General features: G+C 44.5%; 1 protein-coding gene across 4 annotated transcripts in view; it reads left to right on the top strand.

The window, feature by feature from the left end:
• PPP1R12B (protein phosphatase 1 regulatory subunit 12B) overlaps positions 1-16,536 on the top strand; it is a 161,658-nt gene that overhangs the window by 127,168 nt on the left and 17,954 nt on the right. For all 4 annotated transcript variants that reach the window (XM_030561182.1, XM_030561181.1, XM_030561185.1 and 1 more), the window contains 4 exons: positions 10,801-10,817; positions 12,195-12,342; positions 13,907-14,011; positions 14,316-14,369. In XM_030561182.1, coding sequence (XP_030417042.1) covers positions 10,801-10,817; positions 12,195-12,342; positions 13,907-14,011; positions 14,316-14,369 — 324 coding nt within the window. The remainder of the gene's footprint in view (positions 1-10,800; positions 10,818-12,194; positions 12,343-13,906; positions 14,012-14,315; positions 14,370-16,536) is intronic.

The following is a 16,536-nucleotide window of genomic DNA, read 5'->3' as shown; positions in this document are numbered from 1 at the left end:
ATGCATAAGTTGCTATTGCATTTTATTTTGCCCAATTTTTAACTCCAATTCCAGGCATAAATACTGTCCTTAATTAGCTTAGCTGCTCACTAAAACTACTGATGCTAATCTCATGATCTTTAGAGCAGTGATTCATAGACCTGTTTAGGGAACCTCTTGTGATCCAAAGCACTTGCTGATGGTCTGAAAATAGCTATGTGATAACACTGTGCTCTCAGCAGAGAGAAATAAAATGAACGAAAGGGGACAGTATGACCAACTTATTTCTAAAGGGGCAAGATATTTAGTGTAATGAAGACAGCTAAACATACCCAGTATTCTCCAGATTACTTTTCTGTGTAATTGTTTCATGTGATTGATGCAGTTGCCATTTGCAAAAAGTAGGGATAGTGTTCCTAGGGCAACACCACTGAGTGTGCTCCGCCCTCAGAAAGTTGGAGTAGCTCTGCTTTAGGCAACTTGAATTCTGGCCAGTTTCCAAGCGCCATAAATGTGTGTTTAAATCCCCCATACTAAAACTTGGAAAAGCCTAGATGTGGTGTTTGAAAGGGAGGGGAGCAGAGAAGAAGCAGCAGCCGTACAAACCTATGACCTCCTGAAATTTAGAAGCAAAAAAGCCTTCCCTCTCCTGTGTCACTTGGGCGTCTGCTTTTTATTTCCTCTTGAAGCTGCATGTCTGGAGGATTGTGGCTAAGATCGTATCGCTTTTCTGCAAAATTAAAATTTTCACCAATAAAATCTGATCTGCCTTCAAAAAAAAAAAAAAAGGAGGGGGGAATTAACAGCCACAAAACCAGGTTTCTGAATTGTGGCCTTTACTAAATTAAAATGCAATCCAGCTTGACATTTTACATGCAGACTTTTATCCCTGTGGGTTTGTGATAATGAAGTTCAGCTGTTGTAAAGCCAAAGGGCCATGAAAGAGAAGAGAACTGAGGGTAGGACTGGAAGTCATGCAAACTGTAGTATTACGGTTGAATTTTAGGCCCAGTTTGGGATTGGAGCAGCTCACTAATCACACACAGTTGTCACTCAGAATTATAGTAGTATGTATTCGTTTCTGATTTACAACGAGGATAGCACGTTTAATTGTCTAAGCTGTTCAGCTAGTCTCTGAAGCTGCTGTTTGTTCTTGGATGATCATCTAATGTGCTCCAATAAGAGCAGTTTTTATTAAGCTAAGCCCGCTGATTTATAGTTTGGGAAAAAATACTTTGCATCAGGTTTATTGGGGCTTGGGGGTGGTTTGGTTTTACAGGGTTATTAATCACCTGCACAGGACTTGTAACACTTGCACTCACACATACCTAAAATTAGAAGGCAAGCTGTGTTCTTTTTCAGCCCTAGCTAACGGGAAGCTCCAGAAGTATGTAGCTGTCATGTCAGTAGGCTTGTTTTTCCAGAGATACCATAACTTCAAGAAGTGTTATCAAGTACTCTACGCCAGTAGGACAGTCCTTTAAGAATGAATGCCCTTGTTATACTGCTCCCATTCTAAGACCGCACTCTTCAGTTCTTAAGTAACGTATGTACTTCTAAATAAATCCGTGGGGTACGAGGCATTAGACTGAATCATATACTTGTCCCTATTCATACATATACAGATCGGACGTGAGAACCTACAATACAGTAATGTCCTAGGTCTTTTCCTCAAAGCTACTGTTACTGCAGCTCCTCTTATGGTAGTAATGGTGAGAGAGAGCTCTAGTCTGAACAAGGCACCAGTGGTAGCTGTCATTTTTTACCACTACCATACCAGAGGAGCTGCACCAGTGGTAGCAACTGTATAAAATCTTGGGAGTGGGAAGCAGGCATAGACAAGGTGAAAAGGGTGTGTGTGTGGTGTCTTCTTGACAAACAATGCCTCCTAATTCTTTGGGTGTTATGCACATGCGGGGAAGAGGGAAATGCCCCTGAAAGCAGGTGACTTTTGGTTTTTGTTAATGTAAGTGGTAGATTCTCTGTAACTTGAAGCTTTTAAACCATGTTTTGAGTAACTCAGCCAGAGATGAGGGGTCTATGACAGGAGTAGTGGGTGAGGCTCTGTGGCCTGCAATGTGCAGGAGGTCGGACCAGATGATCATGATGGTCCCTTGAGACCTTAAAGTCTTTGAGCTTCAAGTTGTTTTAAAACCCAAACTCATGAGGCTTACTGGGCGGCTACTTGGCAACAGAAGATTAAACTACAGGCAGTGCATAAAACATGGCCTTTTCATTGGGAAAGGTGACAAACTGGATATGGCTTGAGCTGTGCTGCAGGATCTCATTAACGGATAGTCATTTTATCATGGATATTTATCGGCCACTATGACAAAATACAGTAAAACAAGTCCCGTGTAAAATATCCCAGAATAGCCCAGATTTTCCCAAGCTCGATGAGTTAGAGATGATACAGCATAAAATGGTCCTGGCCCATGTATTGTCTTTAGAAGAAATGTAAATATTAGATTTTCCCCCCCAAATCCTTACAGGGTCAGATCTTGGCCACAGAAGAATGCAACTGAAGGCAATTAGACCAATTTCTGTTTTGGCAAGAGAAAAGGTTGAGCCCCTTCCGGCACTGCCTTTTAGGATTGCATTTTATCTTAAGCCTTCTATAAGGAGGCTGGTTTTAATTATACTTTACTGACCTTCTAATAGCTGTAAAAGCTTTTGAGTTTTTTAAAGGAAGTCTCCAGTGCTCCATAATCCAAACACATTTCTAAAATCAAAACCATATGGTGTCCCGGGCTCTTTTCAATCTCATTGCTATCCAAACTAATAAACTGCCAATACCTAGCTCTGCTTTTTAATTAGAAAAGGGAACAGAGTAAGCCCAATGAAATATCCTGGGGCAGGGAGGGTAGGAGTGAAATAGCTTCATGTGGGAAAGTTCAGAGCAATATTAGGATAACTAATACTGCTCTATTTGTCTCCTTGGTTCCTTAGCACCAGCCCACCTCAGAGGCCCTACGTTCTGCCAACCAATCTATCTCATCTGGATGAGATTCCCACTGGTCCTCATTAGTACCCTTTCTGGATTGGCTAGACAGGTTGCTGAAGAACAATATAATGCATCCTCTGCACTGTGCTTGAACGTGGTGCTGCTGCTGCTAGCTGACCCCAGGGTTTGATGCTTTGAGTAGTTCCTTTGTATGCGACCGTAGTGGTTTCACATCTTTAAAAGACTGCACTAGGGCTTACCAGAAACTTGAGTGTGTGCCAATATGCTCTCCTTTTCACCGTGCTCTGGTTTCACATCTTTAAAAGACTGCACCTTCTAGGGCTCAGTGCTTTCTGAAGAAATGCCGGCACATTGGTTTAATACCAACTCGGGAAGCATATCGCTATCTGTATCAGTAGCACAGCTCCTTGGTTTTCATTGGTCTCCTATCTGAATAGTGCCCCAACCGGGCCCTCTTTGGCTTGTGAGATGTATGATCTCACAGCTTGAAGTTGTAAGGCTACAGTTGTTCCTAGTTAAACTTCAGCAAGGCCTGAGAAAAATGGAATGAAGTGGACAAAACGGACAATATAGTGTCTGAAAATGCAGTGTTAATGGCCAAGAAAAAGGACAGTTAAGGTTCTGATAGTTATAGCTGCATTGCACTCCTGGGAATACTTTTAACATAGCATAATGTAAGGTATCCATTTAACAAAAAACAGGAATGGAAAATACCACACTTGTACGTACATGTCTTACTGAGTAACTCTCTCATTGTACTGTGGTAACCTTTTTGTCCTTCTACTCCTCCTCCTCCTCCTCTTCTCTTCCTGCTCCCCACCCCTTTCTTCTTTAGGAGGTTGAAGTCTTCAGCTCTTACTTGTCATGTGTGAATTTAGATTTTCAACCCTTTGGGGCAGGGATTAGGTCTCTGAAGCACACACCACACTCCACTGCTCATGTATCATATGTTCAGTGAGGCTGAGTTTATGCTCCAGGACCTGTAACGCTTGCATTTTGACTTTAAAAATAATGTTGCTGTAAATATTTTTGCATTTTTCCTACAACTTTTTCAAAGGGAAAACTGATAGTGGGAGAAGCGTTGGTCAGTAAGACGGTTGTCCCAGTGCAGTTTTGGCCAGAATTTCAGACAAGCTCACTGCCCATAATTGGGTGAGATTTTCAAAAGAACTGGGTATATTGGGAGTTAAGCTCTTTTAAGAAGATGCCTCCGTTTTGGGGTGCTGACTAGTACATCTGGATGTCTGCCTTTGAACAAATGACACTGGCCTAGCTTTTGCCTCTTAATTTGCCCCGATGTTTACTCTTTCCCAAGTCGTCCCTGGTGTATGTCTCCTGAAGTGCACAACTGAAAACTTACAGTAGCTACTTTAAGTTCTCAATCATCAGGTTTAAAATACTCGTCGCTTTGTTAGCTTCAAAGCTGTCTCCATAAGGATTATGTTCAGACAGATTTTCACAGTTCAGCTCCTTTGGTGGAGCCCATTCCAAAATTTATGCTTGACCTTTTTTTTCACAATGAGGGAAAATTTATTTTCTTCCACTATCTTAAAATTATGTGAAACTTTTCTCCTGAAACTTTCACACACACAAAATTGGTCTTTGGACAAAGACCAACCATTGACAATGTCAGTCTCAAAAGTGATTCCTTCCCTCCTGTACACACCCAAAAGCCTGTGGTCAATTGTAAGTATGGTTTTATGAGGGAAAATGTTTTTCAACTTTTAATTACATTAGGGTTATAGTGCAGGTTCCTCCAGGTTTTTCCAAACCTGGAACTTAATGATCTTTCTCTCAAAATATTACTTGAACTGGATCAGTCTGCTGGACTATAAATAGGCTGAGGGAAAGCATCCAAGGCTTTCAAGACCTTGCGAATAACATACTTGCAAATTCAAAATGGGAAGCTAACCCAGCAACATTAAGAACCGCCCCACTTGCACTTTGGTATTCAATGGTCAAATACGCATGTCCCATGTGGGAAAGATTGGCTCATGCAAAGAAGCCAGACCCTGTACTGAATCAGCTGTCATTACATCACAGGATCTCTAAAGCCATCAGACGTGAACAGTCTCTATGTGCTTGCCAGAATTGTTCCGCCGGATATCAGCAGATCAGTCACAAGCAAAATAGAATGATTACATCAAGTCGAAGGTACCAGACATCTGCTATGTGGCAGTTAGCTGCCTGAAATAACCCTCACTTTCTAGCTCCAGTGAAATCTCTTAGAAAATCACCGATGGCCATGTGACTGGCAGTGGGGCACATGCAGCTAGAAATACTCACTGAGGGTGTTAAAAGGCACATCAGTGTTGCCGAACGCCTTCCGACAGGTGCAGGGAAGGATTGATTGACCCGGAGATGATGTTTAAAGCACCTCCATTTAAAAGATGGCCATTCAAAAGTCACTGCACAGATGGGACTACCAGTGACCCAGACATGGGACTGTGGTGAAACATAGGCCATGGACCATCTGCTGGTCAGCTAGCTCCCAGAGGAGCCATACACCATGGAGAACCTCTCCAGAGCCACAGACCGGGACACATCATGTGCCTGGAATGGGAAAAAAACTATGATTGTGAGTGGAAGGACACAAGAAGATGATCACCTTGGGAAAGATGCTAAACTTTATGCAAAGCTGCAGTCTGGGGTACAAATGTGAAATCCAAATCTTGTAAATTATGAACTTCTTATAATAAATTGGATTAATTTAACAAGACCTAGCCCTACAGATTAAGTGTGCACCCAGACCCACCCATCGAGAAAAGCGTCAGGCAGCCATGGCTTTTTAAGTTGTGGTATAAAGATGTTTTTAAAATAACCACCGAGGGGGCTGTTCCTGTCTCGTAAGTTCCTAAATGCCTTTTGGGCTGCCCTGCAGTGTCCTTCCCAGCAGTAATTTTGGCCCTAATGAAGTAAGAAGAGCCCTGCCTGAAAGGATGTTGCCTGATGCTGTCATGGAAGGGAGTAGAGCCAGGATGACACAATGCTCTTGTTTCTTTTCTCCCTCTTTCTGTCAGTAGCTTTTGATCTCATCTCCCTTCCTCCCACCCCCATCTCATTCAGTCTCTCTCCCCATTGCCTGAGAGACTTCCCTGGTTTGTGAACAAGGTGACCACATTTTGCTTTTCATGAGGTGACCAGGTGATTTCTCCCCTCCCCAATTCAAAATGGTTTCCCCCTCTTCCCCTACGCTGCCCTCCAGGAAGAGAGACCTGTTATTTGAGGACTTTCTCAATGCTGTTACGGAACATAAACAGTCCTGATGTAGTAGCTGCAAAGCTTCAAATTAAGTGGATTATTTCCATGACCTGTGAGGAAAGCTGTCACTGAAAGGGATTAGCATATTGGTCTGTAAAACACTTGAATCATTTTCAACAAGAGCATTGTTAATCACCCCCTAATTCCTCTGCCCTGCTGAGTGGAGAAGACGGAGCCAGAAGACATTGGGTAGCTGTCTGACTTTTGTGCTGAAGTGAGATACTTTGTTTTAAGAAGCAAGTTTTACTAGAGCGTCTTACAAAAGAGCAAGGAGGCTTTCTTGTGTCAGGCAGTAAGTACAGAAGCGGAAAAGCTACTCAAGATAAGCAGAGGCTTGAGTTTGAGATGCTAGTAAAATGTGGAGGTTTTCCTCCTTAACTTAACTCCCTGCAAGGCCTCTTAATTACAGCTGCTCCAACCAAAGGCTCTTAGAAAAATAAGACAAATGCCAAAGCATAGCCTTGTGGTTAAGGCAGTGAATGGAAGGTCAGAGCTGTGTTCAATTCCTAGTTCTGCCAATCAAGCAGTTTAGGAGCCAAAGTTTCTCAGAAGATCAGAGGGATATGGGTCCCCAAGTGCTCTGACACGTTTGAAAATGGGACCATCTCCTGAATCACTGAGGTGTGTTTGAAAATGTCCTCTCATCCCTCTGTGCCTCAGTTCACCACCTATACAATGGGGAAGAACAAACTTTCCTTATCTTGCTGGCCATCAGAACAAAGTAATGTTGGTGAGGTACCCAAATGATATGGTTAGAGCCCTATCAAATTCATGGTCCATTATGGGCAGTTTCACGGCCATAAGATTTGAAAATTGGTAAATTTCACATTTGCAGATGTTTAAATCTGAAATTTCACAATGTTGTAATTGTGGGGGTCCTGAACCAAAAGGAGATTGTGAGGGTCGCAAACCTGTGTAGGTGGGTCATGGGATTGTCATCCTCACCTCTGTGCTGCCTTCAGAGCTGGACGGAGTGGGGAGGAGGGGGTGCAGAGCTATCTGCAGACAGAGAGATACCCAAGAGCAGCCCTGCAGGGAAAGAGAAAGTCCTGTCCTGCCCCAGCCCTTCCCCGACTAGCAGCTAGGAGCCCCCTTTGCTGGAGTGCTCCCACCAGCGCAGGGAAGATTGGATCCAACTCCACAGGCCTCTTCTAGCTGCAGGAACCTCTGGGGCTGCTGCCCAGTCCTAGAGCATCCTGCAGCAGGGGAAGCACCCAGAGGTGGGCCTAGTGTCCCCCCACCCCACTCCCCAAGCAGCTGTGCAGGGGATGGACAAGTTCTCTCCGTCCTCAGCCTGAGCTAGGAGCCCCCTTTACAGGGGCGCTTCTAGGAACAAGGGGACATCGGATTTCACGGGGAAGGGCTTATTTCACAGCCCGTGTCACATTTTTCTCGGGCATGAAATTGGTAGGGCCCTAACTATGGTGATGGGGCCACAAACTGCCTACATGGAGATAGTGGTTAGCTTTTCTGCTCATTTCCCTAACAGCAAACATGCTAAGGGTAAGAATTTCAAAAGTATAAATAGCAGTTAGGTGCCTAATTGTAATTTGTCTCTTGAAAATCTTCTCAAACTTTTATGGCAGAGCTACTTCAAGAGTTAGCAGTTGGCCCTAAACAAGGGTGCCCAAAGTATGGTCTGAGTGTAACACAAGGGATCCGGCACCTGTAACTAGAAAGGAGACAGAGCTAATTGATGGCAGCTTTTTTCCATTGCTGGTGAACTCAACCAACAAAGCAATTTCTGTTCACTTATCAAATGCGGTTTCACTGTTCACTCCTCCAGCCTTGAACTGTTATGTAGAGCTGCTTTGTACAGCTAAACACTTGCCAGGTTTCACTCCTGAGGTGGCCGTGTAATCAAGTGGTCCCTATGTACTGTTTGAACAGCGTTTTTGTTTGCAAAGCACTTTTGAATCCTTCTCTGTTGCTATAGAAACGTGAGATTAAATTATGAAGAATATTTAAGTACAAGCAAATGTGGCAGTGCACACAAGCTTCAGATACACCTTAAGGTTGCGCTTGAGTTAAACTGGATGCAGGCCTCGTGCTGCTGGAAAGTTGACAGTGATGTGGTGCTTCTCTCAGTTGCTCTGTTCTTGCTCAGTTTCTGTAAGCAGGGTTTTTTTCACCCTGTCTGCTCATAAGAATAATATAGCCAAGGAGAGGATATAGAACCATTTGCTGTGTATTTCTCCATGAACATCGAGAAGCCCCTGGACTTCAGACGTTGATAGAGATGCTGAACACTCTAACACAGGGGTGGCCAACCTATGGCTCTGGAGCCACATGCAGCTCCTTGTATAGGCACCGACTCTGGGGCTGGAGCTACAGGCGTCAATTTTCCAATGTGCGGGGGGAGCTCACTGCTCAAGCCCTGGCTCTCCCATGGGCCTTGCCTCCACTCCATCCCTTCCTGCAGCCACCCCTGAGCCTGCTGTGCCCTCGCTTTTCCCCCGGAGCCTCCTGCATGCCGCGAAACATCTGATGTGGACGGGGGGAGCTGATCGTCGGGGCTGCCGGTGGACGGGAGGTGCTGGCGGGAGGGGCAGCTGATTGATGGGGGGGCTGCTGATGTATAACTGTGGCTCTTTGGCAATGTACATTGGTAAATTCTGGCTCCTTCTCAGGCTCAGGTTGGCCATCCCTGGTCTAACAGGACTGCAAGCCTAGTTTTGAAGCCTAGGTGGACTTTTCACTATCAAGCAGTTTGAGACAGGGTTGCCAGTTTTGGTTGGACGTATTCCTGGAGATTTCATCTCATGACATAATCTTTAATTAAAAATTCATCTTTAATTCATGGAGACTCCAGGACAATCCTGAAGGGTTAGCAACCCTAGTTTGAGAGGCAACTTCAGGCTAAATCCTGGGTCTTAGCCCATGACACCCTTAAAGGCTTCAGATCTCACCTCTTGAAAATGGGCAACAAGGTATCCACTCAAGTGAGGCTTTTGACATTAAATTTGTCAGTGTATTTGATTAGCTCAAGTCCAACGAAGTAGAATTAACTGGGGGGAGGGACATGGGATTAAAACAGGGCCCACTTGTCTACTGCTTTGTGCTGTCACTTGCACTAGTGCAGTGGGTGTAAAGTATTAATATTGTGATATAGTAGCATTTTACACCCATTTTAGAGGTGACAAAACTAACACAAGGTTCAAAACAGGGAAAATTGTGGTCCAGTTGGCATTGGATTCTATAAATTAAAACTTGGATAAATGTCTATAAAATAAACACAAGGATTACAGAGATGATGGAAGGACGCGTGGGGACCGTACTTGTGATAGTATATGCTGTGTCATCTATGCCACTACTGTTTGACTTCTGCATTTGTATGTAATGGAGAACATTCCAATCCAGAAGACTCTTTTTAGCAAGCGTGGCTTACCGTAGCTAAGCTCTGTAGCAGATTGTTGTGCCAAGCCAAACTATGCTCTGATTTATTTTATGTATAGGTTGGCTCAGATTATCTTTGGTTTAAGAGCACAAGTGGGTTGCAGCAGATGCAGTGTTAAGAATAGGAACTGCAGGGGTGATTTGGAGGTTGGTTGAATCGCAGGGAAATACATTCCGCATCAAAAATTCTAAATCATCTTGCCTAGTGCTCTGCAGTCAGGGTCCCCCAAAGTTTCACTATGCTCAGGTACTGCTGGGTCCACTCAGCATTCTTGAGTAACTTCTGAATAGAGTATTCCTTCTGATGCAAGTTTGCTTTAGGTAGGAGATGTTCAGCCATGAAAACAATGCCAATTTGCAGATTTTCAGAGTCTAACACAAATATGCAGAGGGATGGAGAGAGGGTTGTCTTTGTGTCATACTTTCCCATGCTGTTCTCATCTATCTCACTCAATGGACACTTCTTCCATCAGTGTTAGAAGGCATGCGTTCATTTAGAGAGGAGCACGTGTACATTTGTTGCAGATCTAAGGGAGATCTGACAACCAATGAATTATGACTTTCATGTCGAATGTCCCTTCCATGAATGAGATTTTGGGTGCAATGCACACACTGTAGGTGCAATGCACACACTGTAGGTGTCACTAATGGATATTTTATGGATATTTTAGGCTTGCTTTTAAGGATATGTAAAAGGTAAGCCATCATTGATCTTGGTAGAGACAGAATTAAAGTCAGCCTAATGTGAACTAGATGGAGGAAGTTTAACATACAGCCAATGGACTTAGAACTGCCTCCATGTAAAGGAATCTCATTGCAGTCTTTGTTACAGACAGACGCACACACTCCTATCTGACTCCACTTTCCTCCCTGACAGTCATCCACAGTGTTATGATTTTGGAAACGTGGATTTTGCCCAGTGTCTTCAGTACTTCTCATTCCTTTTCAGATAGGTTGAAACCTGAAATGCTGCAGTGAAGTCATAGCAGTGGAGAGGTTATGGGAAAAGATCAGAGATTGTGGTTTGGCTATGTGAGATAATACAGTTTGGACTGGGAAAAAGCTTGTAACTGTGTTCTTGGGGCTTGCTTTCAGAGTTGGAAAGTAGCTCCTAAGTGCTGTAGCTGCAATTCTTGAGTGACCTGTTAGTGGTGTCTCACTCGCTAATCCTATTTTCTTTTGTCTCCCTCTTCCTTTAGCATGAAAGACTTTCCAGGTAAGAGCTTTACCATACACATTTTCCAGTGAACAGATATAAATGGTATATTTGTGTTGCCTCCTACATTCACAGCACTCTAAATGAGTAGCATTTCCTGCTTATTGGAGATGAAGCAGGGATCAGGGTAGGGTGACCAGACATCCCGATAAAATCAGGACTGTCATGTTTTTGAGGAGTTTGTCCCGTGTCCCAACCAGATTATGGTCGGGATGCCATTTTTCCCGATATTTTGTTTCGTGTGTTCGAAGCAATTTGGCGGAGAGTCCTTCAGTCGCGGACGGCCTTCGGCGATATTTCAGCGGCAGGTGCTTCCGTCTTTGGCAGCAAGGTTTATTACTCGCTGCTGAAATACCGCCGAAGACCATCCGCGACTGAAGGACTCTCTGCTGAATTGCCGACGAACTCCTGGACGGGTGAGTGTGGGAAAAATAAACAAAAAACAACAACAACAACAACAACAAAATTAAAGAAAACACCCCACCCCCTCCTGTAGCGGTCCCAATATTTTCCCCTAGATCAGAGTCCAGGACTAGGTTGATTCCAAAAAGGATTCCCTTGATAAAGTGCTTGCCTCACGCAAGTTTTGGAACTATTCTTCTTCCAGAAAGAAAGAGGGATAGCTCAGTGGTTTGAGCATTGGCCTGCTAAACCGAAGGGTTGTGAGTTCAGTCCTTGAGGGGGCCATTAGGGATCTGAGGCAAAATCAGTAATTGGTCCTGTTAGTGAAGGCAGGGGGCTGGACTCGATGACTCTTCGTGGTCCCTTCCAGTTCTAGGAGATGGGTATATCTCCATTATTATAAATTATAGGCAGTGCATCCAACGATATGCATCTTACGAACTGGGTATTCACCCACGAAAGCTCATGCTCCAATACGTCTGTTAGTCTATAAGGTGCCACAGGACTCTCTGCCGCTTTTACAGATCCAGACTAACATGGCTACCCCTCTGATGCTTGACACATAGGCAGTGACTCAGCAAGAGGAAAGAAATTATCCCTTTCACTGCCGTTTGAATGGGTGGGGAACCTCTCCACCAGCAAGGCAGAATCATACCTTGTGGGAAAGGTTGGCAGAAACCGCTGACTTGTATATCCTTTTTTGGCGGGGATGGGGCTAGTACCCTGTTTTCTGAGTTTCCAAGCTGAGGTGACCACATTGGCCAGGAGTTTCTCATGTGAACTTCATTTAAGCTTTGCACTGAACTCCAGAATGATAGCAGTGATGCTATATCAGTGACTGTTCTGAGCTGCTTCTGGTAGATGTTGAGATGAGTCTTGAGTCCTTACCAGTCATGGTCACACTGACCGCATCTTAGCTGTTCCCAGGCTGATCTGTACTCTACTCTACTAGGGTTGGGTCTTGTTTGTTTTTAGGCTGGAATCAGCAGGTACAAGCCCTACCACCAACGACTCGTACAGCGATCGTGCCTCCAGCCGCTCCAGCGCTTACACCAGAAGAGAGAACCGCCTGGCTTCCCTCAGCAGTAGAACAGAGGAGGAGACTAACAGGGACTATAAAAAAGTAGGGCTCTTTTATATGTAATATTTCTATCCCGTATACGCTAAGAGCTGCCTATTTGAGCTGTAGCTTTCTTGCAGAAACCTGAGGTCTGCTGGAAGGAGCTGTGAAAGATCAAAAAGGGAGAGTTTTCAGGAATTACTAAGTTACCTTGCAAGCAAAGGGTTATTTTATCAGCCCAGCCATCTCAGGGCTTGTTTCTCTTGACTTCACTGTCTGTTGGAATCACACTCCTTCAAAGGTATAAAGAACCATGGAGGTTCAGGGAGTGAGAGCAGATTGAATACACAGGAAAGAGGCGAGCAGGCTGGAGAAGTGCTCCAGCTCAGAGTTATTTGGTTTGTTAACAACGTGCAGCTAGTTTACAAAGTTCCTTTTCAGGGGAATTTCTCAAATGACAGATGAAAGCATCTGAAAAGTAGCTACACAGTCTGAGTGGCATTTTGGAAAGCCTTATCGTGCATTATTGCTGGGTAATGTTTGCTCGGTGTTTATAACCACTGGTTTTCATGACATTCTTCATCTGCTTTGAATTAGCAACAGGATGAAACCTGGAATGCTAGTTGGCAGGAGAGACCAGAATATGTTGTTTGGTATTATGAGCTAAGGGGAATGTACTATACGTTCATCCGTCTGTGGGCGTTAAGCTACCATCTTATATAGCTATTTTGGAAGAACCTAATTTAACTCTTGCCTTAATCCTTCAATAACTAAAGCTAAGAGGTGAAATCATTCTTTAACCTGATCTTAGAGCAGGGAGGAACACGTGTGTGTGTGTGTGTGTGTGTGTGTGTGTGTGTGTGTGTGTGTAAAATAAATGAAATAAAATATGGTAATAGCAAGTCACAGCTGTGTGAACAGTGAACAGATTAAGGTGATCTTAATTCCCAGGGATGTTAAACCCTAAAAGGTACTTCATTTTAGTTTTTTAAATAATGTGGTATGGTGAGAGAGGACTCCATCTGAATTAGAAATCAGTGTCTCCTTAACAGCCAGTCAATGTGCAGGACTGTAACGTTCCAGCATAGTTTGCCTAAAGGCGTTTGTCTTGCCTCTCTGAGAAGTGGGAAATAGTGATGGACTCAGGAATTGGTGAGGCTGGTAATCTTTCTCCCTGGTAGAATGTCTTGACAGTTTTCTCTCCTCCTTGAAGTGAAACCATGTAAGAGCAGAGCAACACACTCTCAGCTAAATTATAGGTTTAGGTATGGTCAGCCAACTCAATGAAGTTGATTGAACCTCTGAGTTCTTATATTAAATTATTAAGACAGGCAAGCCATTCTGTCCCTTTTCTTTGTCCACTGCCTGTGGCTTTAAAAAACTACAAAAGCCACAAAGGATCTTCTTATTTTCTTTTACAAAATCAATTTATTAGAACTTGGGGGTGGGGAAATCAGTGCAGAAGAGCTGAGCCAGTGTTAAAAAGTGGTGGCAATGCAGAAACGGCTCTAAAACCTGCTACTGATGTTCAGAGCTGTGGAGCAACATGTCTCCATGCAGTTGTGACTGTGAGGCAGGCTCATACGATAGGCACAGAGCAATTCACATACCTGGCTTCCTGTTTCAGCTCTATGAGGACGCGCTTTCCGAAAACCAAAAGCTGAAATCAAAACTGCAGGAAGCCCAGCTGGAGCTGGCTGATATCAAATCAAAACTGGAAAAAGCAGCCCAGGTAAGGAGGAAAGGGTCTCCAGAACTAGTGGGGAGAGGAAGATGGGAGGAGGGAGTGTTGGCTGATGAACCTAAGATTTGGAAGTGCTGGTATGGTTTCCATAAAAGAAAATTGTGCTTGCTTGTAAACTGCTTTGGATTCTCTGAAAGGTGCTATTGAAGAGGAAAGTATGATTGTTCACGTTAACTACATTAGCCTCCTTGGAAAGACAACTTTCTTACGTATGGAGGTTCTGGCAGTGCCTTAGTGCTGTCCCTGTGCATGCCACTCTTTTTTAATAACTTTCTATTTTTAATTTAAATAGCAGAAACAGGAAAAAACCTCTGACCGATCGAGTATGCTGGAAATGGAGAAAAGGGTATGTGTTTGTGTCCCATTCTTTGACTCTTATGGCTTTGATATGCATGTTAGTTTCTGGAAGTAAAATGTTAATAAAAAACATGGGCACATTTTGTTTCTGCTCCACAGTATAGCGCTTGGGATAATACATGAGTTCTGATTTTTAGCTCCCCAAGCTTTTCTGCTCACTGTAAAACAGTTAAACTTCACTTACTACCTTATCACAAGATGCTACAGAACCACAGTTTCCCTTTCGTTGTGTTGAAGGGTTATTGGCCCAGTCTTCACTAATGCAAAGGACCATCTCAACAAAAAACCCAACCTTTTCCAGTCAAGTGGGTAGTATCTTGTACCTTGAAATATGAACCTCTGAGCACTCCCTTCCTCTATCTGAGCAGTCCAATTCACGGCAATAGATCAAAGACTTTAAATTACCATTCCTGGCTAAAGTGATGTCTTAATCCCATTGCTTTCACTGTATTTGAATCATAGAATCATAGAATAGCAGGGTTGGAAAGGACCTCAGGAGGTCATCTAGTCCAACCTTCTGCTCAAAGCAGAACCGACACCAACTAAACTGAGAACACTGCTGCTGACACAAGATTTCAAAATACCACTCCATGCTCACCCAAAAGCCTGATCCTGCAGACAAACAACAGAGTGCTCTTCTATTGTGAGAAAGCAGTTTCACCAGCTATGGCTTTCTATCAGGGGTGGTCCAGATTTAGTTAAACTTCGCTATCCTTGCTGAGCCTGCTATAGCTCTAGGATCCCATGTTATTTTGGGTAAACTGCGCTCCCATGCACACCCAGCCCGAGCATGCAAGACAACAATGCTAGGGAGTGGAAGGGGACCTTTATGAACACACAGGAAGTTATAAGTTATACAAGTTCTCACTTTGTTTTTGTTTAATTAGATTTTGGAGCCTTCTGCTAGTTGTGAGGATGGGGTTTAAGTCCAGTTCCTGAAGTGAAAGACCTGAGCTACTTGTGTGCAAACACAGAGCAGTGTTATGGCTTTCAGAGATGGTCACATTCAACAGGGCCGGTGCAACCTATTAGGCGACCTAGGCAGTCGCCTAGGGCACTATGATTTGGGGGGCGGCATTTTCTTCAGCAGTGACCATCACGGCCAGATCTTCGACCACCCCGGTCACTGCCAGCATTTAGGTGGAGGGAGCTGGGGCAGGGGGAGCGCGGAGAGAGCCGCCTGCAGCAAGTAACGGGGGGCGGCATGCAGGGGAACTCACCGCCCTAGCTCACCCCTGCTCCGCCTCGTCCCGAGCACGCCGTCACTGCTTCACTTCTCTCACCTCCCAGGCTTGCAGTGCCTAAGCTGATTGGCTCCGCAAGCCTGGGAGGCGGGAGAAGTGAATCAGCAACGGTGTGCTCGGGGTAGAGGCGGAGTGGTGGTGAACTGGGGCGGGGTGCCTCGGGGGGGTGTGGATCTGCTGCAGAGGGGACACCTCAGGTGGGGGGGGGCACGAGGTGGAAGTTTTGCTTAGGGCGTGAAACATCCTTGCACTGGCCCTGACATTCAAGCATCCTTAGTTTGCACTGCAGCGAACATTCTTTCTCCTTGGCTTGCAGCCTATACTGTCTTAATCGCATCAGATCTCTCCAGTTAAGCAAGGCTGAGCCTGGTCAGTACTTAGTTGACGGCTCTTCAGCAGACATGTAGGTGCTGCAGGCGGTGGTGGTAGTGTTTGAGTCAATGGCTTTCTTCCCCTCCGAGGGGGCTCAAGCCAGTGCTGCAGCAGGAAGTCCCGAACAATTGTGGATACTAGAACCCATAATACAGTTTCCTAAAAGGGGTATAACTGGGCTCCAGTTCAATTCCAGTTCATTTGACGGAAGTGTGTGGGGGGGGGTAGTTCTGCTTCCTGAAACTCCCCCTGCAATTTCAAGCACATCCAACTTTCTTACATCCTGTCTTTAAAACTGTGCCTAGTAACACTGCACACGAGGTCAGCTGCCATATTCCCCCCAGTGATGGCTACACTTGATTGGTAGATGAAGTAATTCCTGCCTTTCTGAAGTGCTTTGGGATACTTCAGGGGAGGAAGGATAGCTCAGTGGTTTTCTATGAATGTCACTACAGAAATATAAGCTACTATTTTTTTCTTTGAAGAAAAAGTATTGAGTTCTTCCCCAAATCCTCCACATGATCATCAGTGTTTCGAATG

Source organism: Gopherus evgoodei, chromosome 4 (genome assembly GCF_007399415.2).
Source record: "Gopherus evgoodei ecotype Sinaloan lineage chromosome 4, rGopEvg1_v1.p, whole genome shotgun sequence".
In the NCBI taxonomy this organism is placed as follows: Eukaryota; Metazoa; Chordata; order Testudines; family Testudinidae; genus Gopherus; species Gopherus evgoodei.
Note: the sequence above shows the minus strand (reverse complement) of the source record. Positions and strands in the feature narration are given on the sequence as shown.